Raw genomic sequence first — 26405 nt, forward strand, 5'->3', positions numbered from 1 at the left:
TAAAACATTAATGAGTGACTTCACTCAGGAAGATTAATGACAGAAAGCTTCACGTTGAAACATTATTGGGAGTGACCCTCATTAGTGCAATAATGAAGGTGACTCGCATAATGAAGAATTAATGAATGATACAAATTAAAACATTAATGAGTAACCTTTTGGGAAATCTTAAATTAGAATAATAGATATTGATAGTACCTTGAAAGATACTAATATGAAATGGTATAATTCCAAAATACAACAATCATTTCTAAATCTCATGCAAAATTATAGCTGTTGATGAACATTACCCAGCAAAATAAAATCAAGACATTGAAAGTAACAATTAAAAAGTGCTCAGGGTTACTTTTATTGCAGAGTAGAAATAAAGTACTGCAATACATCAATGTACAGAATTTAATATCCTTCATTAATGTCTGTCTTATAAACAAGTCAACAAACTGGGAGGTCAAACAGTAAGATAATGGAGCTATACACAATATTTCCTATTGATTGTGCAAAGAAGGAACCGATCTGAAAATCAGAATGAAACTACTATCATTTTTCTCCAATTGTTTTTGAATCAAGGTGAAAACTGTGTCTGAAAGGAGAAAATGGGTTGAAGTAGACCAAAAGTTATATTCCTTCTGATGAGTGAGAATTGCTTTTAGTTAATATTAATATTTTAGCAAATAACAAAATTCACATTAGTACAGCCCTGAGTAAAAACATTAAAAAAAAAATACAAATGTACGTGCAATCATATCTGTAACGTGAAGGTAAAACATTCCCAAACATCTCCCCCAGAACAAGATAGTGAAAACAAAATTAGGCGGAACAAAGCAGGCAACACATACAAAACGGTGGTCCATAAAGTGAAAGGGAAACAACAGCCAACTCTATACAAGATTGGAACATCATGCCTTTCTTTTATATTTACAAAGTTATGTCACAGTCAATCCACAAAAGTTAGAGATTACAGTGCAACTACTAAACTAAAAAATATTGCAAATGTAACTTGCAAATCTGTGAAATGTTTTAACACGCCCACCTTACTTCTTATTGACTGCCCATCCATCATTTGATTTTCTAATGTACATTGTTTTCCAGTGTCCTTAAACAAATTAACTATGAACATTTGCAGTGTGGAGTACAGACCATTACACATGTTCAGAAAGTCTCAAAACACCAAATTCTGCATGATTTGAAAAATACATACAAAATATTTCCCCTTTTTATTTTATACCAGTACACCCTTTACATTCCTAATTGGTTTGCTCTGTTGGTACTTGACATTCTTTTACATTCTGTTGTACACAAATGCTGGCGGAAGAATCAAAGGGTAGGAACAAAATAACCAGGGCAACAGGCTATGTGTGTTGGGACATGCCATTCACCAAACTGCGTAGTTGCTTCACTACTGTCTCGATTAGTTTCTGTTTATCACGATCATTTTTTCTGAACTGAGAAAATATAATGTTTTTTTTGTTGGTATCTTTCATTCTGCAAAATAAATTAATGCAATTTTTAGTGTTTCATATCTGCTAAATAAATTGAAATAAATGTTACCACATTAATACATCAAGAACACAGCATCCAATGCAGAAGAAATTATGTTCAAAAGTACAGCTTGCAGTAGCATGTCATGTTAGGAGCATAAAGAACAGCCTCCCAGTGTTCACTCTCCCTAAGGTTTAGTCAGATAGCACTGATATCTGTCCTCTGATTCACACTTAGTATTGAACACCAGTCACACAAGAAGCACCGATCTACACTATACAAAGTGATCTCAATACCAAGTGTTAATAGAACTCAGCGGGTCAGGCAGCACCTGTGGAGGGAATGGATAGGTGACACTTTGGGTTAAAGAAGCATCCCAATCCAAAATATTGTCTGTCTATTCACTCCACAGATGCTGCCTGACCGCTGAGTTCCATTAACATTTGGTATTGAGAACACTTTGTATAGTGTAGATCAGTGCTACACCCAAGTTCCAGAACTCCCTCGACTGACTTTTAATTTGAGAATTCTACCATGAGATATGTTCTTCATTAAGTGCCGCTGGAACCTTTTTGATTGCTTCTGTCCATCTGATCAGGGTGCTCTCATGGTGTGGCGGCGCCTTGTGGCTGCGGCTCACCTGCAGTCCGTCTGTCTTTTTAGAGTATGTTTTCGGTTTATTTTTAGTTGTGTATATGGGGGGTGGAGGGGAAACTTTTAGCTTTTCAATCTCATCCTTGAACGGAGACGCAACCTTTTCCTTGTTGTGTCTCCGTTTGCTGGGGCCTAACATCGTGGAGCCTCGGAGGCCTTACCATCGTGAAGTTGGCTTGCACGGAGGCTGTGGTGGCGCGGCGGCCAGACTGCGTAGCTTCGGAAGCCTTGGCTGCAGGCCCTGTGGAACGTAAAATCGGGAGCTCGCAGGTACCTGGAGTGAGACCGATTTCCGAGAGCTCCCGCAACGGCAACTTTGTCCGCCCCGAATCGAGGTGTTTGAATCGGCCCGTCGCAGGGCCTTACATCGCCCGGTGCGGCTTAATCAGCCGCGGAACTTACCAACGCCCGCCGGGGGCTTTAACATTAGGAGCCTCGATCGCCTCGACGCAGGAGAAGAATAAAGAACAGGGAAGAGATAAGACTTTTGCCTTCCATCACAGTGAGGAGGTGTCTGGAGATTCACTGTGATGGATGTTTGTGTGAAACTGTACTAATTGCATGTTATGTTTATTTTATTGTTATGACTGCAGGGAACAAAATTTCATTCAAACCTCTGTCTGTTTGAATGACAATAAAGGCTATTTGTATTTGTATTGATGAAGTGACTCCAGGATTTCAACACAACACTGAAGGAATTGAGATATATTTCCATGTTAGGACATTGTGCGATTTTCTTAGGTGAACTTGTTGGCGTGATTCTCAACAGATACAGATTTGGGAGATGCTACTGAATCAATTTCCTACACAGTATACATTATGGATATGGTGTTGGTGAACATCTAGGGTGGCAGGCCGACTGTCAAATTACATTGTCTCCTTGGATGAAGAGCGCTGTGTGATTTTGGGTTGTCACTTTTCTAGCGTAGTGGAGAGTACCCCATCACATTCTCAACATGTGATTTAGGGATGGTGAAAAGGCTTTGGGGAGTTCAGGTGCTCAGTTTCTTACTGGCACTTTTGTCTCACGATTGCACATGGAAAATGTCACTATTCACTCATCAGCCCCCCAAAGTGATCTAGATTTCCCGTAAGCAGGCATGGACAGCTTCATTTCCTAATGAGTTAGAAATGGAACTGAACATTGCACAAACATCAGTAATCCTACCTCACTTCCGACAGAATGGAAAGCCAAGGTGAGTGACCTTTGGTACTGCTCCAGTAATGTCCCGGGGCTCAGATAACTGATCTCCAGCAACCACAACTACTTTTTTTGATGCAAGTATAACTCCAGCCAATGGAGATTTTCTCCTGATGCCCTGACTTCACTTTTACCAGCGTGCATCGATGCTACATTTGATCAAATCTTGCTTCTTGTCAAGGGCAGTCACTCTCATCTCATCTCTGAATTTGACATCAGAACTCTTTGGTGCAGAAAAGCCGACACCGAGCATTGTTGAACACATTATGAGCCGATACATGCCACAAGGTGGGCAGGTAAATGCCACATGAAAAGCTCTCCATGATATCTCTCATCACATAATGACAATGTCAATTTATAGGGCAGCGATTGGCTATATTGGATTTGACTTGCTTGTTCCGTACAATATTTTCATTGTGGTGGGATTCAGAACATTGTGGATTTCAAAGGATTTCCAATTCATCATGTTAACCACAGGACCTCAATTACTGAGCAAACCTGTCATTATTTCTCACAACCACATTGTTGCAATATCTTCTTACATGCATAGGTGTCAAGTTATGGCTGTAAATGCTCCTGAGAATTACAATGGAACATTTTGCTTTGTTTAAGCATCTATACCAAAAGCAAGTGGTTGTTTGATGACCCTTTACCCAAGAGAGAATATTGTGAATTATTGGTAAGCTCAGTGATGATCTAACCTTGCATTAATGTTGAGGGGAAAACAGCAAGCAAATAATATGTTAATTACTCTTGGATGCCACTTTGAAGCTGGGACAAAGGGTGGTTTGAGGGCAGACAACCTGCGGGATGCATGACGCAAGACTTGAAATATCTTTTAAAGACCTTCTACATTGACAATGCAAATGAAAGTGATTGGGTCTGTCAATCAAGCTTGATGCCCACAGTACTGCAATTGACTTGGATCGATTTTACATATGAAATTCAAATCCAACTATTCTTCACTATGTTTTCACATATTTTTGTGCCTTCCCCCACAGTGGTAACCATTGTGGGGGGATGATTTTTTGTGTGTAAGTGAATATTTTAGTTTGTGTCCAAGATGGCTGTCGGAAGGGAGAGTGGACGCTGGCGCGGTTTAGCTGCCGCTGCTCTCTCTTCACATTGTGTTTTTGATTTTTTTGTCTTTGGATCGAATTCTGTCTTAAATTTGTGTATTGGTGATGTCTTTATTATTTATATTACTCCGATTATATGTTTTTTACTCTTGTTAAATTATGTAAGGTGTCCTTGAGACTTTTGAAAGGCCCCACAAATAAAATTTATTATTATTATTATTATTATATTTTTGATAAAATGATCTCACCTTGGTGTCGGTTGTGATTTTTGGTTCTTCTGTTCTTTAAACAGACTCTTTCCTGAATAAGTTGATATTGTGGTGTAATAAACACGTTATGCTCCACCTTTCACTCATTGGCCAATAAATAGACTATAGACAATAGGTGCAAGAGTAGGCCATTCGGCCCTTCGAGCCAGCATCACCATTCAACGTGATCATGGCTGATCACCCCCAATCAGTACCCCGTTCCTGCCTTCTCCCCATATTCCCGACTCGCTATTTTTAAGAGCCCTATCTAGCTCTCTCTTGAAAGCATCCAGAGAACCTGCCTCCACCGCCCTCTGTGGCAGAGAATTCCACAGACTCACCACTCTCTGTGAGAAAAAGTGTTTCCTCGTCTCCATTCTAAATGGCTTACCCCTTATTCTTAAATACTGTTAGAAAGGTCAGTACTACTCTCATTTCTGTCCAAATATTGGGAATTTTACAAGAGCATGACAATGGATCTGCAATGGAAAACATTCATTTCATCTCAATCACCCTTTAAAAGCAACCATTTACAAACAGCAACAACCTGGGATGCTTTTGAAAGCTCTTCTCACACACACTAGTCACTCGCTCTCTCATGGTATGTAAACAACCAAAAGAAGGGTCTCGACCCGAAACATCACCCATCCTTTTTCTCCAGCGATGCTGCCTGACCCGCTGTGTTGCTCCAGCACTTTGTGTCTATCTTTGGTATAAACCATTAATCATACTTCTTGGTTTCTAAAATTATGCATAATCTTTGTGAAGGTGGGTAACTGAATCAGGGCACTGGTGGAATTCTCTTTCCACATGTACACATCTAGTATTGTTTTTAATTATGTTACAATGCTTAGTTTAATAGCAAAATATGGACTTTGGCAAGCTTAGAAATGTATTGAAAAACTGGAGGTAGTATACTGACACCACTGGCAGGAAGGTTCAATTACAGCATGTTCACCAAAGCAAGAATGTTAAAAGATGAATAGTAAATAAACACACATGTAACTGTGACATATTGAAACCATCAGATCACTTTAAAATTGTGAGTTAACAGTTCTTAATACTTTCTGCACAGGGTTTCCTCATCTCTCTTTTTAAATGCTATCTGGTGAACAACCATATCTTCTAATGTCTGTGAAAGTACTGCAAATGCTGGAAAAATCGAAGATAGACAAAAATGGTGGAGAAACTCAGCGTGTGAGGCAGCATCTATTTAGCAAAGGAATAGGTGATGTTTTGGGTCGAGGCCCTTCTTCAGACTGATGTGAGGGGAGGGTGGGCAGGAAGAAGAAAGGAAGAAACATAGAAACATAGAAATTAGGTGCAGGAGTAGGCCATTCGGCCCTTCGAGCCTGCACCGCCATTCAATATGATCATGGCTGATCATCCAACTCAGTATCCCGTACCTGCCTTCTCTCCATACCCTCTGATCCCCTTAGCCACAAGGGCCACATCTAACTCCCTCTTAAATATAGCCAATGAACTGGCTGTGGGAGAGCTGGGAAGGAGAGGGGAAGGAGGGAGAAAGCAAGGACTATCTGAAATTGGAGAAGTCAATGTTCATACTGCTGGGGTGTAAACTACCCAAGCGAAATATGAGGTGCTGTTCCTCCAATTTGCGGTGGGACTCACTCTGGCCATGGAGGAGGCCCAGGACAGAGAGGTCGGATTCGGAATGGGAGGGGGTGTTAAAGTGCTGAGACCCTTCTTCAGACCATCAGTCTGAAGAAGGGTCTAGACCCGAAACATCACCTATTCCTTTGTTCCACAGATGCTGCCTCACCCGCTGAGTTCCTCCAGCATTTTTGTCTCACATCTTCTAATGTATTCTCTACCAATTTTCATTCCCATCCAATTAGATGTTCAATGAACTTCCACTTCAGATAGTCCACCTGTGATTGGTAATTAAATTTGCACTGATATCTAATCACGACTTGTAATTACTTTGTTGTAAAACTTAATTTAACTTTTGTTAAAATAGACCAGTGGGCCTGCAGCCCATATTCAAGAAATTATAACCTGAATTAAATGGGCTATTAGCTGGTATTAATAACTTTTGTACAAAACTTTAAGAATACTTTATGAAAGTTGTGTTCAGCTTTGGTACCATTGTATGGTGGGTGATACAGAAATTATGGAAAGATTCAGAGCAGGGTCACAAAAATAATTACCAGTGTTTAAAAACTTCATTTACTCAGAAATGACTCTGCAGACGCATTAATGAAAGTGGTAACGAACCAATTCAGATTTTTAAATGGGCCATGCTCTCATTGATAGAGTATTTGTTAGAATGGGGAATATGATGGATATATATTATAGCTAACACTCTTTCCCAGAGTATTCTGTTACTTTGAACAAGTTACTAGTTTGTGCGGAGTGCTAATTCTTTAGACTTGGAAAAAGTTAGCTATTTCAAGCATAATCAAAATAGTCTTATGAGCTAGATCTTGTCGATTTAAAAACTTTGGACAAGAATTCTTTAGATTCTCTCCCCCCCACCGGATATTTTTTTCCCTCATGATATTTAAATCAATTTTAATGCTCTCGGGTTGTCCACATCTTTTATACTGTGCACAGACTCTCCACTCAGATACATGTCTAAGAATTAGAGGCAGTTTAAAGGAATCCCTCAAGGCTGGTTCACCTGTTATTTATGTACAAGGCTGGGTAAAGCACAGAGAAAGAACAGATTAGGAATACATGACATTGGTTGCTGTGTGGAGAAATGGAAGGGAGAAAAACAGAAACCTACATAACTACCAAACATTTACTGCACAACTTTCGATCATTCAGATGCTGAAACTACCTCCATGCATTGTTGTATAATTTAATTATTCACATCTATGGTTTAATCTTGTGGAGTATATATTGTTTTGTTTTCGATTACACAGTAATTCCATTAACTGTGAATAATTCTAACTGAAGTATTTGATTTGGATTAACACTGTGGAAGATTAAATCCAGCCCCTACGGTGAGGGTGGAAAGTGAGAGATGGTGGGGGAAGAGAAGAGCATGTTGACCATGGGATTTGTACAGAAAATATTCCTGCTGCCACTAAGTGGAGTGGGGGGAGGAGTAGGTTGAATTAGGTCAGCAGGACATTAAGATAGCCAAACTAAAGAATAGATAAGAATAGATTTCGTTATTTATAGCTCAGAATGACCAAGGATTTCATCATTCCAGTTGATCAAAAAGCCTAATTTATCATTTGGCTGAACAATGTTGTCTGATAGAAGGCATAAAGTAAAAGTACGTTGTTGCTTTGAGTACAGATCTAGATAACTTAGTGTTCAATTCAGTTGTGAACTCAACGCTTCACCCGTGGATTTACAGATTCTTGGTTCTGGAACTTCGTACATATGATGCATTTAGACATTTGGGCACATGCAGCGATGTCAAATGGAAAACAATTTGCATTTTAATAGCCCTTACGCAAAATTGTTCTGCACCAACATGGGCTGGGTCTGAATATTGAAGTAGACCTTACCCAGAGAAGAGAGGCCAGTTTTTGCATTACTTAAAGGATGTTTAATGTTACTTAGTACACCATCAGGGTTTGAAGCACCATTTCCCTTTAGATGGTTTCTTACAGACTTTGAATGTTCATATCAGCTTCCAATCCCCTCCTCATAATCAGCCAAGTCCCCAACCCTGCCTATTCTCCCCATAATGATTCACCTGCAATCCCAGGCCAGTCTTCCCCCTGACCTACAAGGTAGAGTCCTACCGACTGCGAAGGGCGGTGAAGGACGCAAAAAGGAGGTACAGGGACAAGATGGAGTCACAGATGTAGCAGCAGGACACCAGAAGCCTGTGGCAGGGGCTACGGACTGTAACCAACTACCGGAGCACCCCACCCTCATCCGCAAGTGCCGGCACCTCCCTAGCTGATGACCTGAACTCCTTACGCTCGTTTCGAGATGGGCAACACCACCCCAGGACTGCCGACTATCGACAATACCGCCAGCGGGCTGGCTACCGAAGCTGAAGGGAGGAATGTGCACACATTCTCGCTGTCCGAGCACGACGTGAGGAGGGCTCTGACACGGGTGAACACGAGGAAAGCTGCAGGCCCTGATGGCATCTCGGGGCGAGTACTCAAGTCCTGTGCTACGCAGCTAGCTCCGTGCTCACTACAATATTCAACCTCTCCCTGTACAAGTCCGTGGTCCCTGCCTGCTTCAAAAAATCCAACATTGTACCGGTACCAAAAAATGCCTCCCCAGCCTGTCTGAATGACTACCGTCCGGTGGCCCTTACCTCGGTAGTCATGAAATGCTTTGAGAGGCTGGTGAAGAAACACATCTGCGCCTTCCTCCCTCGCAACATGGACCCGTTGCAGTTCGCATACCGTCCGAACAGATCCACGGACGATGCGGTCTCCCAGGTTTTGCACACCGCTCTCTCTCATCTTGACAGCCAGAAGGGGGGCTACGTGAGGATGCTGTTCATAGACTTCAGTTCAGCCTTCAACACGATAGTCCCCACCAGACTGGCCGAGAAGCTACTGGAATTAGGGCTCAACACCCCCGTGTGCCTGGGTCCTGGACTTTCTCACCGCCAGGCCCCAGGTAGTCAAGATGGGAGGGAATACATCGAAGTCCCACACCCTCAGCACAGGATCGCCCCAGGGTTGCGTCCTCAGCCCCCTATTGTACTCCCTGTACACACATGACTGTGTGGCTAGGTTCAGCTCCAACTCAATAATTAAGTTTGCTGATGACACTGTGGTGGTGGGCCTGATCTCAGACAACGATGAGAAGGTGGAGGTGGGTGATTTAGCACTCTGGTGCCAGGACAACAGCCTCCTCTTGAACATCAAAAAAACTAAGGAGCTGATCGTGGACTTTAGGAGGGCACATCATCCGAGGACGTACACACCATTGAGGATAAATGGGGATACTGTGGATAGGGTGAGCTGTTTTAAATATCTGGGAGTCCACAACTCTGAGGATATGACATGGCCATCACACGCCGCAGCACTCGTGAGTAAGGCAAGGCAGCGCCTTTACCACCTCAGGCAATTGAGGAAATTCAGAGTGTCTCCGAGTATCCTCCAGTGCTTCTACTCAGCGGCTGTGGAAAGCATCTTGTCCAGAAATATTACCATCTGGTTTGGGAATTGCTCTGCCCAGGACAAGAAGGCTCTGCAGAGAATAGTGCGTTCAGCCGAACGCACTATGGGATCTTCACTCGCCCCCCTGCAGGAACTATACATCAGGAGGTGCAACTCCAGAGCCAATAAAATCATGGGAGACCCCTTCCACCCCTGCAACGGACTGTTCCAGCTGCTACGGTCAGGCAAACGCCTCCGTTGCCATGCTGTGAGAACGGAGAGGTGAGAAGGAGTTTCTTCCCAGAGGCCATTCGGACTGTAAACTCCTATCTCACCAGGGACTAACTTTACTGAACGTTTTTCCTTCCGCCCACAATATTTAATATGTAAAAGAATATGTGTGTGTTTATGATTGTGTTTATAGTTTGTTTGTTTGTTTGTTTGTCTTTTTGCACAAAGTCCGCGAGCATTGCCACTTTTCATTTCACTGCACATCTCGTATGTGTATGTGACGAATAAACTTGAATTGACTTGACCTACCTTCCCCCTATTTGCCTCTGATACAATCCTCTTCTGTCACAAGCCCAACACTCTGGCCTGATCCTCCAAATGATCTGTTAAACTCAACATCTCCTCCCCCATAATCCATATCAAGTACAGTTTCTCACTGATGTAATCAGTCAGCATAATGCATTGCCCCCCCCACATTTTAATGCAAAATTGGAAAACTTGAAATGTGTCCCATGAAAAGTCTTTCTCAATACTGTCGGTAGTTTATACATTGGACTCTGAATACTAGGCACTCAGAGGTGTTGTTGGAAGTTTTGTACTTTTAGGGTGATATCCTTTACTGACTCAGATGGGCAACAAATATTCTAAAACATGGTGAGTGGCACTGTGGTGCATTGGTAGAGTTGCTGCCTTACAGTGTCAGAGACCCGGGTTTGATCCCGATTACTGGTGCTGTCTGTACGGAGTTTGTACATTCTCCCTGTGACTCCATGCGTTTCCTCCGGGTACTCTGGTTTTATCCCACATTCCAAGACCAGCAGGTTTGTAGGTTTACTTGACTTCTATAAATTGTGCCTAGAGTGTAGGATAGAGCTAGTGTAGGCTGGTCAGTGTGGACTCGGTGGGCCAAATGGCCTGTTTCCAGGCTGCATCTCTAAAATAAAAACTAAAACATTATTCACAGCAGAGTGGAGGAGTTCTTGCACAATTATATTCAATATTTCTCTCAATAAAATAACTAAGATTAATTTCAATTAAATTACTGAGAACAATTATCTAAGTATCAATTTAACACCTATCATGGAGCCCTGCTGGGTGCAAATTAGCTGTTTGTTTTTCTATTTCGCAGTACCTACTTCATTACACCAGAACTTCATTGGCCATCAGGAATTTTGGGACACTGAAACGTCATGAAAAGCACAAAATATATTCATAAGAACAAAAGCTCCTTTGTTCTTAACTTGAGTTAAGCGCTTGAATTGGTGAGGGATAAGGGTCCAGTGCACCTTGGTGGACAACAATTGAAATGAAATGAAGCAACAATGGCAGGAAATTGCTGGAGAGATTAGTAGTAGGAATGTCTCTACAAACCCTGCTGCAATGTCTAAAGACATTCCAAACATTACTTCAAAACTAGGTGGACAAATGTAGCCCTGCAGAGCTTATACTCTCACCACTTTTCCCAATCTTAACATCTCATAATCACCCCCACACTCACAAATAATCCGTGATGAACCCGATTTCATATTAAACACACGTTGCTTTGTGTTAACACACAAGCAGCAGTTTCCCTTTGTCAAAGCCCATTGTAGAAGAGAGGTGGAAAGTAATCTTGTCCAGTTTGAAGAGGCATCTATTAGTCCTGATAAGGGGGCGAGCACTGGGAGCACGCAAGGCTTGAAGAAGCCAATGAAACCAAAGGTGAAGGTAATGCAAACGTGGTCAACCCTTTTAGATGTCTCGTCTATCAAAGCACAATATACATAGTTGTTGAGTGTTCCCTTTAAAAATGATCTGATCTCACCATTACCAGAATCTAGAATATTACAGTCTCACAGGGAGTCTCACCTCCTTGGCTCACCCATTCAATTTCACACTTGGAAGTCTGGGAATCTTGACTGAAACTGCAGTGAATGTTTCCATTATTTAATTCACAGCCCATCCTCTATACTCAATTTGAAAAAATGTGGAAGCGATAATGGTCTCCAGTTTGAATAAGCACACTCTTCAGCCATAACAACAGCTGTGAGAAGATTAAATGAGTGGTTCAACGTGGAAGCCAGGACATGTCTATAGAATTAAATGATTTATGGACAGCGGCCTTTTCTGCTGTACAATCCTAGCCTTCCTGACCCACCGATGGATTATAATGGCACACCAGAAAACATAATAATGCAGTGGTTGAATCATGTTACTGAACTGAAAGAGTGACTTCCATTGTCTTTTTATTGTAATTTGCACCGAGTCAAATGTTTAAATACCAAACTTCTATTAGGACGTTTCAGATTTCTTAACATTCTTGTTATCCAATACATTTTTAATGAGGCCAGGTTTTTCTATAATGATTGTTAATCTTAAAAGGAATCTTCATATGGTTAAATGGTGTGCACGAGGCCTGTTTTATTAATGGCTTTGATCAATTCAGAGCTATCACAATGATGTGATATTAGCAAGGTTGTGTTTTGTAGGTTGCATTTCTGCAACTGTTTACAGCACAGAGAGTGACATTGGTCATCATTTCGATAACCCCAAGTCAATGCTAATGCTTCCATTGGCAATGGAATCCTACAGCTTGGCAGTAAAAAGGTAGCCTATCATTTTCCAAGTTATCACCTCCTGCTTCAAACTACACTGGTGGTGCAGTCTTCAAGAGGAGCTTCAAAGCATGCCTTGGCAAAAGAAGATCTTCTTAGTTACCATCTGCAGGCTAGCTACATCTGGATGCTTTTCGACAAACATCAAAACCTCGGCTTATTGAGTATCCACGTTGACAAAGTGTCTGAGCCTTGCTTGGGATATAAGGATACCCCCAATTTGGTACAGAGCCCGTTCTAAGCCGACTAGGAAAAGGGGAGATGCAGCGAGACCTGGGTGTCATGGTACACCAGTCATTGAAAGTGGGCATGCAGATGCAGCAGGCAGTGAAGAAAGCGAATGGTATGTTAGCTTTCATAGCAAAAGGATTTGAGTATAGGAGCAGGGAGGTTCTACTGCAGTTGTACAGGGTCTTGGTGAGACCACACCTGGAGTATTGCGTACAGTTTTGGTCTCCAAATCTGAGGAAGGACATTATTGCCATAGAGGGAGTGCAGAGAAGGTTCACCAGACTGATTCCTGGGATGTCAGGACTGTCTTATGAAGAAAGACTGGATAGACTTGGTTTATACTCTCTAGAATTTAGGAGATTGAAAGGGGATCTTATAGAAACTTACAAAATTCTTAAGGGGTTGGACAGGCTAGATGCAGGAAGATTGCTCCCGATGTTGGGGAAGTCCAGGACAAGGGGTCACAGCTTAAGGATAAGGGGGAAATCCTTTAAAACCGAGATGAGAAGAACTTTTTTTCACACAGAGAGTGGTGAATCTCTGGAACTCCCTGCCACAGAGGGTAGTCGAGGCCAGTTCATTGGCTATATTTAAGAGGGAGTTAGATGTGGCCCTTGTGGCTAAGGGGATCAGAGGGTATGGAGAGAAGGCAGGTACGGGATACTGAGTTGGATGATCAGCCATGATCATATTGAATGGCGGTGCAGGCTCGAAGGGCCGAATGGCCTACTCCTGCACCTAATTTCTATGTTTCTATGTTCTGTTGAAGATCCTGATGTCATTCTCCATTAGGCTCCTTGTATTTAATGTTCCTCATAGGTGGAGCAATGGCTCACTACATTGCGGGATGATAAAATCAGGATATGAGATCTTCTTTCCCGACTCCTTTGAGGTTCACTCTGTCTATAACCCTTCACCTTTAGCTTTCACAGTACACCCAATGGAGCCACTACTGGAGAAGTCAAGGCAAGGTACTGTGGAGAACATCACCAAATGCAGCACAATGCATCCTCAAATGAAATATGGCTGTAACCCTTTAAAAAGCAATTGGAAAATGTCAAAACGGGCAGCTTTCGGGAAGAAAGAATTTGGGATGAAGAATTAATTGGATATTTTTGCTGAAAGACATTGAATATAACCATTTCTCTCTTTATTGACCATTATTTTTATTTCAGAATGTCACATTTCCCTCTTGTCCTCCATTAAACAGCAAAGCTAGATGTTTATTAATCAGATAAATGAGATGCAATTTCAGCTGGCAATGATGAAAGTAATCATTGTCTAAGATGTCATCTGTTCACATTTAGTGTTTACGCTTGTATATAATACACATGGAAATGTTTAAGTTAAATGTTTTACCGCATTTATGTGGAATTATTGTGCTCAAGCAAAATCTGCACAACTACAATGAAATTCACTCATTAACACAAAATCTCATAACACAAATGAATCTTAAGTTCAAGTTCTTTCTATCATTAACATTTCTTCTTTACCTGCACAGTTTATTCTCCTTGACTTTTTTTATTATAAACAATTTATACACTCATTTCACTCCAGATGGTTATTGATGGGTATATTCTATAATTCTATGAAGATGAGTTAGACACACAGGCTGGGTAAAGAGATTATTTATTCATTAGCATAGTGCATGAATAATGAACACTGGCATTGAAGCCACTGTTAGAACCATTCCCAAAATGCAGCACCGGAAATTTAAAGCTCTTGGGCAACAATCATAATTCATTTCTGTCTGACAAAGAAACGTGCTCAGATTATAAGAAAATCAAACTGCATTAAATTGCCCAAAGGCATAGCTTTCAATCTCATTCAGTTAGATGTTAAACGTTTTCCCAAACAGGCTTACTGATGCAATATCAATGCAGTTAAAATCAAGCATATCACAAATATGGTTTGTCAAGACTTCATAAATCTATGATGTTAACGATGCATACATTAATCATGAAAGTGATCACTAACACAAACTAAAATTTCAAAGCATGAACATTCAATTCACAACAATGAATGAGTGACACGACCTGGTACATGAAAACTACTTACCTTTTGTAGATTCTGTATAAGAGAGGAATGACAATGACGATAGCATGTCAGAAGCTACTTCAAATTATTAGAAAGGATAGCTGCTTAAAGCTGTTGGTGCATATTTAACAGTCGACATGGAGAGTGTTGGTATAGTGCATTGAGAATAACATTCTCTATTTCAAATGCTACCATTAATGCAATATACCTTACTAGCAGTAGAAATTTGGATAGAGTTCTACAAAAATCATAGATTTAAAAAACGTATATATATTTATTTTAAATTCTATCCAAGACATGAAAAAGTTCGCAGACTAATAGTTTCCTTCAGGATAGAATTCATTCAAAATAATTACATGGTCTATGCTATTTTATATTGGGTAGAAATCAGTCTTTATGTACACACGTAAAACTGTAAATAAGGTTGCTTACTTCTCAAGAAGTATCAGAGCTGTGCTGGGATTTACTCTCAGGTACTTGGATGTTGCTTGCCCGTAATCAGCTAGATAAGTTGACCAGTCCCACACCATAAACAGATCGAGTAGCTGCAAAAGACAAGCAGAACACAGCAATATATTTGGTAAGTGTCCATGTAATTGTATGATTTTGCTCCAAGTACCTTTACTCTGGTGTGAAAACTATCAAAACAAGATTATTTTTAATTTATTTGTGTAATTTAAAGGACATCTGATAAGCACTGGTTGAGATGCCATACAAATTGACTGCACAGTTTCAAACTGATAATGGAATTGAATCAGAATGCAATACAAATTATTAAACATTTAAGCGGCTCTTTTTTGTGTGCAGCAAATCGGAGGAGAAAAAACGAACAAATCTGATCTGTGCGTATCACGTATCTACTAATTTCCAGCCTTAGATTCAAAGTGCTGGAGTAACTCAGGTCAGGCAGCATCACTGGAGAACATGGAAAGATGAGGTTTCGGATGGAGATCCTTCTTCAGATTGATTGTCGGGGCAGTCAGAGGAGAAAGAAAGCTGGAAGAGGGAGGGGCAGGACAGAGCCTGGTAGCATAAGGTGGATTCAGGCGAGGGGGTGGAGTTGATAGGCAGATGGCTGGACAAAAGCCAGAGATGATCTAAAGAAGGATCTCGACCCGAAACATCACCTATTCCTTTTCTCCTGAGATGCTGCCAGACACACAGTTACTGTAGCCTTGACACAAAATGAAAAGGCAGAAGACATGAGACAAAAGGATTGAAGAGTTGTGTATAGTGAAGCTAGAGGAAGGAATGTCGGCGGAGGTGGCAAGGGGAGAAATAGGTGAGAGTCCAGGTGGTGCACGGGGGGGGGAAAGATCTTATAAACAGACATAAGGCTCATGGGCTTCTCATTGTTTCTGGGTTGGTGCATTGTTCAACTATTGGGGCATTGTCCAACCATCTGTCTATCAAACATCCACCACCCTCCCCCCCCACCACCACCACCTGTGTCGACCGATTACTTGCCAGGCTTTGCCCTGCCCACCCCAAAAGAAAAATCAGTCTGAAGAAGGTTCAGAAGGTTCCCAACCTAATCGTCATCTATCCATGTTCTCCAGAGCTATTGCCTGACCATCTGAGTTATGCCAGCACTTAGTGTCTTTTTTTGGAAACCAGCGTCTGCAGTTTCTGGTTCCTACAATGCTAGATTGGTGATCCATTATGGTCAGGTAGGTGAGCATCAATTAAATGGTAAATGCGAGTGTCACACCCATTTTCACTTCATCCGTATGCGTCTATTTACTGCTCGAAAGCATAACTTGATTCCCACATTTTTACTCAATTCAGGTTGGTACAGTAACCCCTCGTTTTAACAGACCCCATTATAACGGATTTCAGTTGTGGAGATCTGCCCACACCGCACCGAGTTAGCATCACCTCTCCTCCACTTACACCCCCAGCTTCTGACACCACCCCCGACTAGCACTCTTCACTCACCGCACGGTCCGATTGATGCTGTTATTGTTGCAGCTCACGTTGTAGCTCCTGGGACTAGCGATTTCTTCAGGCCGCCACCACTGACACGGTGGGGCTCCCTCCCCTCCACTGCCACTTTTTCCTTCACTTTGTCCACCCGGTCTCTCCCTACCCATCACCACTCCTCCCCCAGAGTCGACGACATATTCCACCTTAGACAATGTCGGCAACTGCGGGGGGAGGAGGAGGAAGCGACAGCAGTGGAGCAGTCGAGCGGACAAAGCGAAGGAAGAAGCTGCAGCAGGTGGGAGGGGATGGAGCCCCAGGCTGACTGAGCACATCCTGACGGTAGGGTCGGCCTGAAGAAAGCATGTCCTGTCGGGGCTACAACACCAGCCACAACTGTAGCCGTGTCAATCGATGAAGAAGGGCTCGCCGGTGCAAACCAGCGGCATCGGCGCCTACTTTTGAGGTTAAATGACACAAAGTGCTAGAGTAATTCAGCAAACTGAATCAGTCTGGGGAAGGATCCCGATGTCACCTATCCTCCCCAGAGATGCTGCCTGACCTGCTGTGTTACTCCAGCATTTTGTGTCTATCTTCGGTATAAACCAGCATCTGCAATTCTTTATTTCAACTACATACAATGATAATACCTTACTCAGTTATTGCAGACAGTGGGCAATAACAGACACATTCCCCATGGTCCATTATAAGGTATTTACTGTACTCCCTACCATAATTCTGAATATTCAATTAACAGAAATTGTAGCAAGTGCATTTTACTCACAAAACATATGTACAAATCCTCAGTTTAGCATCATGTATCATTCCCGAGTAAATGCTAACCTTTAATACCTCTTTAGTGCAGTCAGCAGCATTCTCACCTTTGAAATTGAAGCCCCACTCAAAGAATGAAAGATAGAATCCAGACTAACATTTCACTGCCTTACTCAGGCAATGGTAGAAATGTCTGTTTGATCGTTAAGGTGAGTTGTAAAATGCTCCAACTCAAAAACAATGAGAGGTTCATTCATCTCATGTCTGTTCATAGGATCCTTTGTGCAAAAGAGCATCTCCCTACAAAGAGCTATTGCACTTCAAAGTAATTCAGTGTACGTGAAGTACAATTTGCCAAAGTACACTGTAAATACTTGTTCACTTATTCCCTCACATATGTCGTGATTTTAAAAAAAAAGTTAACAATGAAAGAATATAAATGAATATTTTACTTTAAATTAACTACATTTAGAGATGAGAAATTGGGTGGGTAATCAACATGGTCCTTTCACACACAAACTTCACACCTTTGTGATATCCTCAAACTCTTAATATGCCATATTCACAGGGTAATGCAGCACAAAATTGAATTTTCAATTTTCCTTTCGTGATTAGGTTAGGCAATGTAGGGAATTCAGTAAACAATATTGGTTCTCACAAGGTGGAGGATAACAAGATTTTTGGATGGCAAAGTAAACCTATTTAGTCGTTTAAAAGCCATTGAGGTATTAGTCTGTATACTTCAGAGAATATGTGGGTCATTTGATTCTGTTCTGTGTTGAATGCAAACCACACAATCTTGCAGCTTGTCATATCAAATGAAATTGTTTACTTCTACATAGTACAAATCATGATACAAGTTACAGTTGAAGGCCTTGACATACTTGCACTTCTAAGGGATTTTGATGGTAGTAGACTGAAATATATCTAGTTGCACCACACTTGTGTGGGACTAGTTTGCAGTATGGACATAATAATCCTATGCATGTGCTCTTTCAGGGATAATATTCATAATTAAAACACAATTATAACATCTGCAGTCAAACATTAAGCTTCTAAGGATGAATTTGTTACACATAAAAAGATAATATTCATCTGGGGTAATAACAGGAAATATTATGCATAGCAAATCTCTGTGATTGTAACATATTAAAATATAAGAGGTATCGTCAATGTAATGTACACAGGCTTGTGGAATCCTTTCATAAGATACCACTGAGATTCCATTAGGGAAAATTAATGTGCATGAAATTAAGAGATTACAAAACAGATATAAATGTGTGTGCGTGTGTTACAGTAAACCTTTACAGAGTGATTGGGTAGTTCGTGGTGTCCCATCAAGTTCAGTACTGGAGTATTACTAGGCATTAGGCCGATCAAGGATTCAGATAGAGGCATAGAAAAGGTGGTGTCAAAATCCATTCGTAATATGAAAATAAGAGATTTGGAAGACCAGCAGAAATAACAGTGTCCTAAAATGTGCCAAATTGAATTCAGTGCCTATGTGATGATTTTAGCTTTTTTGATCAATAAATGTGTTGAGCATGATGGCTGTGCTGTTAATATGCTCAGAAATGTTGGAGATCGCTCACTGGAGTTTAAAAGCAGTATCTCATGTCGCTAAGGTGCAAGGTAATAAAATTGTAGACTTCATAATGGAGTGCAGAATATACAAGTGAAGGTGATGATGATTTTACTTATTCTTGTTAAGGCCTAACTGGTGATTAACTACTGGAGTCCATTCAACATGGATGGAAAAAGCAAGCTGTTAGCAACTTTAGGGAAAGACAGGAAGGTATAAATCATCAGGAAACTGGCAAGAAATCATTTGAAACAGGAATAATATGTTTTCTATTTATTGTTCATTGATTATACCATCTGGTGCTGTTAACTTGTGAGTTGGATCTGCTCTCCGAATACTACAACTGAATGTTGAAGGCCTCTCTGCAGCCAAGCGACGCCTCATCGAAGTCCTCGCCCACCAACACTCCATTGACGTCATCTGTCTCCAAGAGACTCACGTTGGGCACAGAGGAAGCGGGCCGTTACACCATCAATGGTTTTGATCTTCTTTGCTATTCAGGACTGGACATGGCCCCTGCTTGGCCAGCCTTCACAAATGGGGCAGCAGCCCAACCCCACGGTGTGCTTGTGGAGAGCAGCAAACAATGCAACACATCATTGAAGCATGCCCTCAACAAAGACTCAAAGGAGGACTTGTCACCCTTCATACAGCAGATCAAGAGGCAACTGCTTGGCTAAAGGACTTTGCATTCGCTAAATAAAATAAAAACTTGTGAGTAAGTTCCACTGAAGCAATTGCAACACAAATATCTAGCTTGATACTTCACCACAGCACTAATTGGAGGTGCCACCTTTTGCATGAGATGTTAGGTAGAGGCCCGATCAGCTCTGTTATGTGTCCATGCATTACAATAAGATGGTTAAATGTCAAATTATTTTGCTGTTCTGACAGGGGCAAAAAAAAAAAAAAAAAGGGCAGTCTTTGTTTTGATTTTTATTGCTCTAGGCCGAATCATTTCAATACTAACAAAATTGAAATTTGTAAAAAAGAAAAAAAAATTCTGAAAAGATGAGCAATAATGACATTTCTTTAGAAGTTGATATTGACAAACAATGAAACAGCTTCAGTGTTGTAGCAGGACTTGTCTTTCAACCAAACAAAGGACTGAACTAGCTGACAGTGGGTTTTGTCAATTCACAGGCATGTCATTAAAATGATGAAGCACCTTGCTGGAGAGGAGAGCTTTTGCAGGAAGAGAGGCAAAAGTATTTGGCTCCCATGGACAATCAAAGAATGGTGCTGACAATTGTTACAGAGCACCATACATCCATGACCACTCTTTCCTCAAATGGAAACAGACTATGTGGTCTCAAGTGTTCATATTATGTTGTTAGTAGGGTAAGCGAGGTGAGGAATGAAACACCGTCATATATTTAAGTATAGCTTCTAAAATGTAAAGCATACTTTACATTGCTTTGTGCATTTTGGATATGCGAGGCATTAAGACAATGAATGCACGGGTTAGCTGTTTTCTGAAGTTAAAAATAAATTACACTTCCAAAATAGCAATTACTTCTACCTCTCAATTTTCTCTTCTATTGCCTGTCACACTGCATAGTCACTGAACCACAAGCCATTTAAAACCACATTCTTTAGAGCAGAATCAAAAAAATCTAAAGGGCTATCAGCAGTAGAAACAAATATCAAAGGAGGAAACATTTGGAATTTCCAAGTAAATCAATGCTTGGTGTTGCTTTTCACACATTGCCTATCCCTTCTACAAACACCAATTTAACATAATATTTAACGGTGAATAATGTCCCTGCAATCTTAAACTCATAATACTTGACAAAAAATTGTACAAAGCAACATTACCCTAAATGTTATAAAATTCAAAACACTTTCAACTTTAGGATTTTACTAATGCATTTTAAGATTCAGGAAAAAAATGATACACTATAAACTAAACATTACTAAACTCTGCAAAGAGTGCACTAGATTAATTTTGCATTAATAATTACAGGAATTAATAATGAACAAGTTTAAAAATGTTAAAAACACAAAATCATTTATACTATTTAGCTGTTAATGAAAATATTCCACAAAATGATATTAAAGGCTAAACATGAAGAATAACGGAAAAAAATATGAAGCAACTGACCTTTAATTTGATATATAAGTTGAAAATAATTTGAGTAAATAAGATACATTGGTCATGAATTATTGGTAATTTACCAAATACAATTCAGGTCACTATTTTAAATTCATCTTGGATCAATTATTTCATCCCCATAATATTTAAATGAAAAATTCCTTAAATACATGTGTAGTGATAAATGGTAACTAATAAGATTAAGATTTTTACTAATGTTATTAGTCTAAATGGAAAAAGAACGGAAAAATATTTTGATTAGAGAAATTTGATCTTTACAATTTCCCAATTAGTGGTTTGAATCCTTCTAAATGCATTCAACAGTGGATGGCATCTTGTCATTCTATTCTTGGCTGGACCACCAGGTGGGGTACTTTGGAAATTGGGGAGAAAAAATGACCACTCAGAATCAGAGATACAGCATGAAAACAGGCTATTCGGCCCACCATGTCCATACTAATTATCACACCTATTTGCTCTCATTTTGAACAAGACGCACATTACCTATTAAATTCATGGAGTAATGGTGAAATACATGGCCTGAGTCTTCAAACATCATGACCATATGAGAATGCATGGTCCATATCGAAATTAAGAAAAAAGAAAAAAACAGTATTTCCCATTGAAAAAAACATTCATTTGTAATGTCCATTGAACTGCAATTACATTGGATACAGTTATCGTTTATTACTAAAGTTACATATCATGCACGAGAAATTCCATAACTTGCATGCATTTATTTGAAGTGTGGCAAAATAGACCATTACTTTGCTATGTTTTAAGTATTTATCATTTCAAATAACTGAGAATTTTAGATACCAACTATTTAAAGTATTAATCCAGAGCACTAACTATAAGAAATCTACAAAACAGCAATTAATTCTACAGTTACTTACTATAATTTCCTTTACATTATACTAAAACAATGCTATAATAAGTATTGATGCCAGCACAGCATCTTGACAATGCTAATTGACTACAAATGTAGGTCCACAGATATTAGCAGCTCTTCGGTATCAACTGGCTATTTTTCATACAAGATCCATTACTGGCACGCTACTTGATAGTGCAAGGCATCTGAGACGAGATATCAATGCATAGTTTCCAGCAGGGGGAACCATTAATGAACAGAAGACCCAGCTGATGTATATCTTTTTAATACGTAGGAAAAAAATCGAGACCCAATTGCAATCATTGTACACACATCAATTTATTCAGTACGTATCAGCGTTAAAAGAATCTTAATTGTCTTGTATAGCAAAATGGAACAATGAAATTCTAACTTGCCTTAGCAGAACAGGTCTGTAAACTCAGTACTCATAAGATAACATAATAAACAAACAACAAATAAAATAAATTAAAAAAACAGATAGGGCAATAGGTGCAATGCCCTCCATAATGTTTGGGACAAATACCCATCATTTATTTATTTGCCTCTGTATTCCACAATTTGAGATTTGTAATAGAAAAAAAATCACATGTGGTTAAAGTACACATTGTCAGATTTTATTAAAGGCCATTTTTATACTTTTTGTTTCACCATGTTGAAATTACAGCAGTGTTTATACATAGTCCCCCCCAGTTCAGGGCACCATAATGTTTGGGACACATGGCTTCACAGGAGTTTGTAATTGCTCAGGTGTGTTTAATTACCTCCTTAATGCAGGTATAAGAGAGCTCTCAGCACCTAGTTTTTCCCATCACCTTTGGAAACATTTATCGCTGTTTATCAACATGAGGACCAAAGTTGTGCCAATGAAAGTCAAAGAAGCCATCATGAGACTGAGAAACAAGAATAAAACTGTTACAGAGACATCAGCCAAACCTTAGGCTTACCAAAATCAACTGCTTGGAACATCATTAAGAAGAAAGAGAGCACTGGTGAGCTTACTAATCGCAAAGGGACTGGCAGGCCAAGGAAGACCGCCACAGTTGATGACAGAAGAATTATCTCTATAATAAAGAAAAATCCCCATACACCGGTCCGACAGATCAGAAATACTCTTCAGGAATCAGATGTGGATTTGTGAATGACCACTGTCCGCAGAAGACTTCATGAACAGAAATACAGAGGCTACACTGCAAGATGCAAACCACTGGTTAGCCGCAAAAATAGAATGTCCGGATTACAGTTTGCCAAGAAGTACTTAAAAGAGCAACCACAGTTCTTGAAAAAGGTCTTGTGGACAGATGAGACGAAGATTAACTTATATCAGAGTGATGGCAAGAGCAAAGTATGGAGGAGAGAAGGAACTGCCCAAGATCCAAAGCATACCACCTCATCTGTGAAACACAGTGGTGAGGATGTTATGGCCAGGGCGTGTATGGCTGCTGAAGGTACTGGCTCACATCTTCATTGATGATACAACTGCTGATGTAGTAGCATAATGAATTCCGAAGTGTATAGACACATCTTATCTGCTCAAGTTCAAACAAATGCCTCAAAACTCATTGGCCAGTGGTTCATTCTACATCAAGACAATGATCCCAAACATACTGCTAAAGCAACAAAGGAATTTTTCAAAGCTAAAAAATGGTCAATTCTTGAGTGGCCAAGTCAATCACCCGATCTGAACCGAATTGAGCATGCCTTTTTTATGCTGAAGAGAAAAATGAAGGGGACTAGCCCCCAAAACAAGCATAAGCTAAAGATGGCTGCAATGCAGGCTTGGCAGAGCACCACCAGAGAAGAAACCCAGCAACTGGTGATGTCCATGAATCGCAAACTTCAAGCAGTCATTGCATGCAAAGGATATGCAACAAAATACTAAACATGACATTTCATTTACATGACATTGCCGTGGCCCAAACATTATGGTGCCCTGAAATGGGGGGGCTATGTATAAACACTGCTGTAATTTCTACATGGTGAAAACAAAATGTATAAAAATACCCTTTATTAAAATCTGACAATGTGCACTTTAACCACACGTGATTTTTTTCTATTACAAATCTCAAATTGTGGAGCACAGAGGCAAATAAATAAATGATGGTTCTTTGTCCCAAACACTATGGAGGGCACTGTAGGTTGAATGGACATGGTAGGGGAGTCAAGAAACAGAGGACAAAGGTTTAATGTGAGAGATGCAACAGTTAATGGGAACCCGAGAGGAAACGTTTTCACTCAGCAGGTGGTGGGTATATGGAATGGGCTGTTGGAGGAGATTGTTGTGGCAGACACTATAACAGCATTTAAAAGACACTTGGACAGGTCTATGGGTAGGAAAGATTCAGAGGGATACCAGCTAAACACATGCAAAATGGGACTAGCTTAGATGGGGCACCTCCATCAGCATGGATGGCTTGGGCCAAGGGGCATGTTTCTAGAGCAACTAGAGGAAATAGAATATTAATTTCAAAAAAGTTTACTTTGAATGAATACTGCTGCATTGAGATCACTGTAGATGAGGTGCAATACAAAGATAACGTCCAGAGGTTGAGCTCCTACTCAAAGTTGACTTGCTTGCTGCAGCACACAAGACGATGGGCCACATTCACAGTACAATGGTCCTCAACCAATCTTCCCCTCTCTGCAATATTTCTCCACAATAATAAGGGCTCACACAAAACCCCGGAAAGTTGAATTCCTTCCCATGTTTTGGAACCCACTTTTTGGCAGCGATCGATGTCAATAAAGAAATTCACCATTACCGCCAATGCACCAGCACCGCTTTTGGTTGACTAAGGATAAGGTTGTTTGCGGTTGACTGAGCTAAAGGATGTTTGTAGACCAAGATATCAAAGCTGACATTAATTTGACATCTAATGGGCAGCAGCTATATCTGTCTTCCTATCTGCATCAGAGATTTGGTCTGCTTTAAAACTACCAGAAAATTACCAGAGCCAACTCCACAAAATCCTCTCACTGCATGAGAAAGATAAGTGAACTGTCCTCTCCTAAGCCAACATTCCCAGAGTTGAGACCCCAGTTACACTCAGTAAACTCTGTTGGGCAGACTACACCATTGTCCACTTAACATCAGACTCCCAAAAATAGAGCTCGGAATATAGTGTGTCGTGGGAAGAGATTATCAAACAGATGAAAAGGTTTATGGATGTTTTCAGTCTCCCTGAAAAAGAGCAATATCCCCTTCGACTCCTGGGCCATGATCTCTGGACCATGATCACACAAAGTGGAGGAGGACATTCAGAAGGAGATTTGAGAAACCCCTCACTAAATAACTCGCTGCAGCAGGCACTTACTGTCCCATCTGTGGAAGAATTTAAGATTCCCTCATCCATAACCTCAAAACCAGAGTGGATGCAGGTCATCCTCGACTCCAAAAGACTTTGATGACAAGTAGTCACTTTTACTTAAGTGATTTATTTCATTATCACAGCATGGAATATTATTCAGATGAAGATATAAAATTGGACCCAGAAACAAATTAATCCACTCAGATACAAATTCAATATATTATAATAGCTTTAGAGATTTGGTTCCATCAATCTGGATACTATGCCCCTTGTCTTTCTTTGTTGTATTCAAAATAAATGACTCCATTCACCGATTTAAAAGCAAAGGTTTACTATTATGAACACAACGGTAATATTCTGGCTGAAATGCTGCTTCTCTCAGAGATACCATTACCTGCTCTTAACTTCTTGTCCCTTGATGAATTAGTCTTCATGGTTTATTACCAATTTAAATCTCTTGTATGCTGGGTAGAGCTCATTCCAATCAATCTTACACACATGCTCATAACAACCAGCTCTTAGTAGGTATGTTACAAAACTTACCTTCAGCGGCGCTGCAGTTCTGCTACTGGCCATGTGCGCGATTTTGGCGCCTTTGAGGGGGGGCGGGGATAAAATGCGGTTTTCACCTACCTGTCCTGGATTATATTTTCTCGGAGTGCAAGCTTTTGCAGAAGAATTGTTCCGACGGGCGTTCGGTGAATTTTTTTTTTTTTTAATTTTTTTAAAAATCTTTTTTTTTTAAATCGCCCGACAAGTTCAGCGCTGGAGTAATTAAAAAATCAGCTTCTAAAGCTGTCAACGCCGACAACGGGGACGGATTTCACGTACGGGACAGGTAAAGGAAAGCCGTTTATTTTATGTATAAAAGTGCTCCTTAAGATGCCTTTAATTCACATTTTACGTTGCGAAACGGTGATTTTTCCCCCATACGAACCGGCAGTATTTTTCCTGCCGATATGGGGTTTAAATTCACCACAAGCGCAACGTTCCAAATGATCGCGTTCCAGAAAAACCCACTCG

At 40.4% G+C, this 26405-nt stretch overlaps 1 protein-coding gene across 8 annotated transcripts in view; it reads right to left on the reverse strand.

Moving 5' to 3' along the window:
* Positions 1–319: 319 nt before the first annotated feature.
* Positions 320–26405, reverse strand: part of exoc6 (exocyst complex component 6) — a 187677-nt gene continuing 161591 nt past the window's right edge. For 4 of the 8 annotated variants that reach the window (XM_033033593.1, XM_033033597.1, XM_033033595.1 and 1 more), the window contains 3 exons: positions 15244–15356; positions 14833–14844; positions 320–1482 (listed from right to left, as the gene is read on the reverse strand). In XM_033033593.1, coding sequence (XP_032889484.1) covers positions 1350–1482; positions 14833–14844; positions 15244–15356 — 258 coding nt within the window. In that variant the 3' untranslated portion in view covers positions 320–1349. The remainder of the gene's footprint in view (positions 1483–14832; positions 14845–15243; positions 15357–26405) is intronic. The other 4 variants (XM_033033594.1, XM_033033598.1, XM_033033601.1 and 1 more) reach the window with 1 other exon arrangement.

Source organism: Amblyraja radiata, chromosome 15, assembly GCF_010909765.2.
Source record: "Amblyraja radiata isolate CabotCenter1 chromosome 15, sAmbRad1.1.pri, whole genome shotgun sequence".
In the NCBI taxonomy this organism is placed as follows: domain Eukaryota; kingdom Metazoa; phylum Chordata; class Chondrichthyes; order Rajiformes; family Rajidae; genus Amblyraja; species Amblyraja radiata.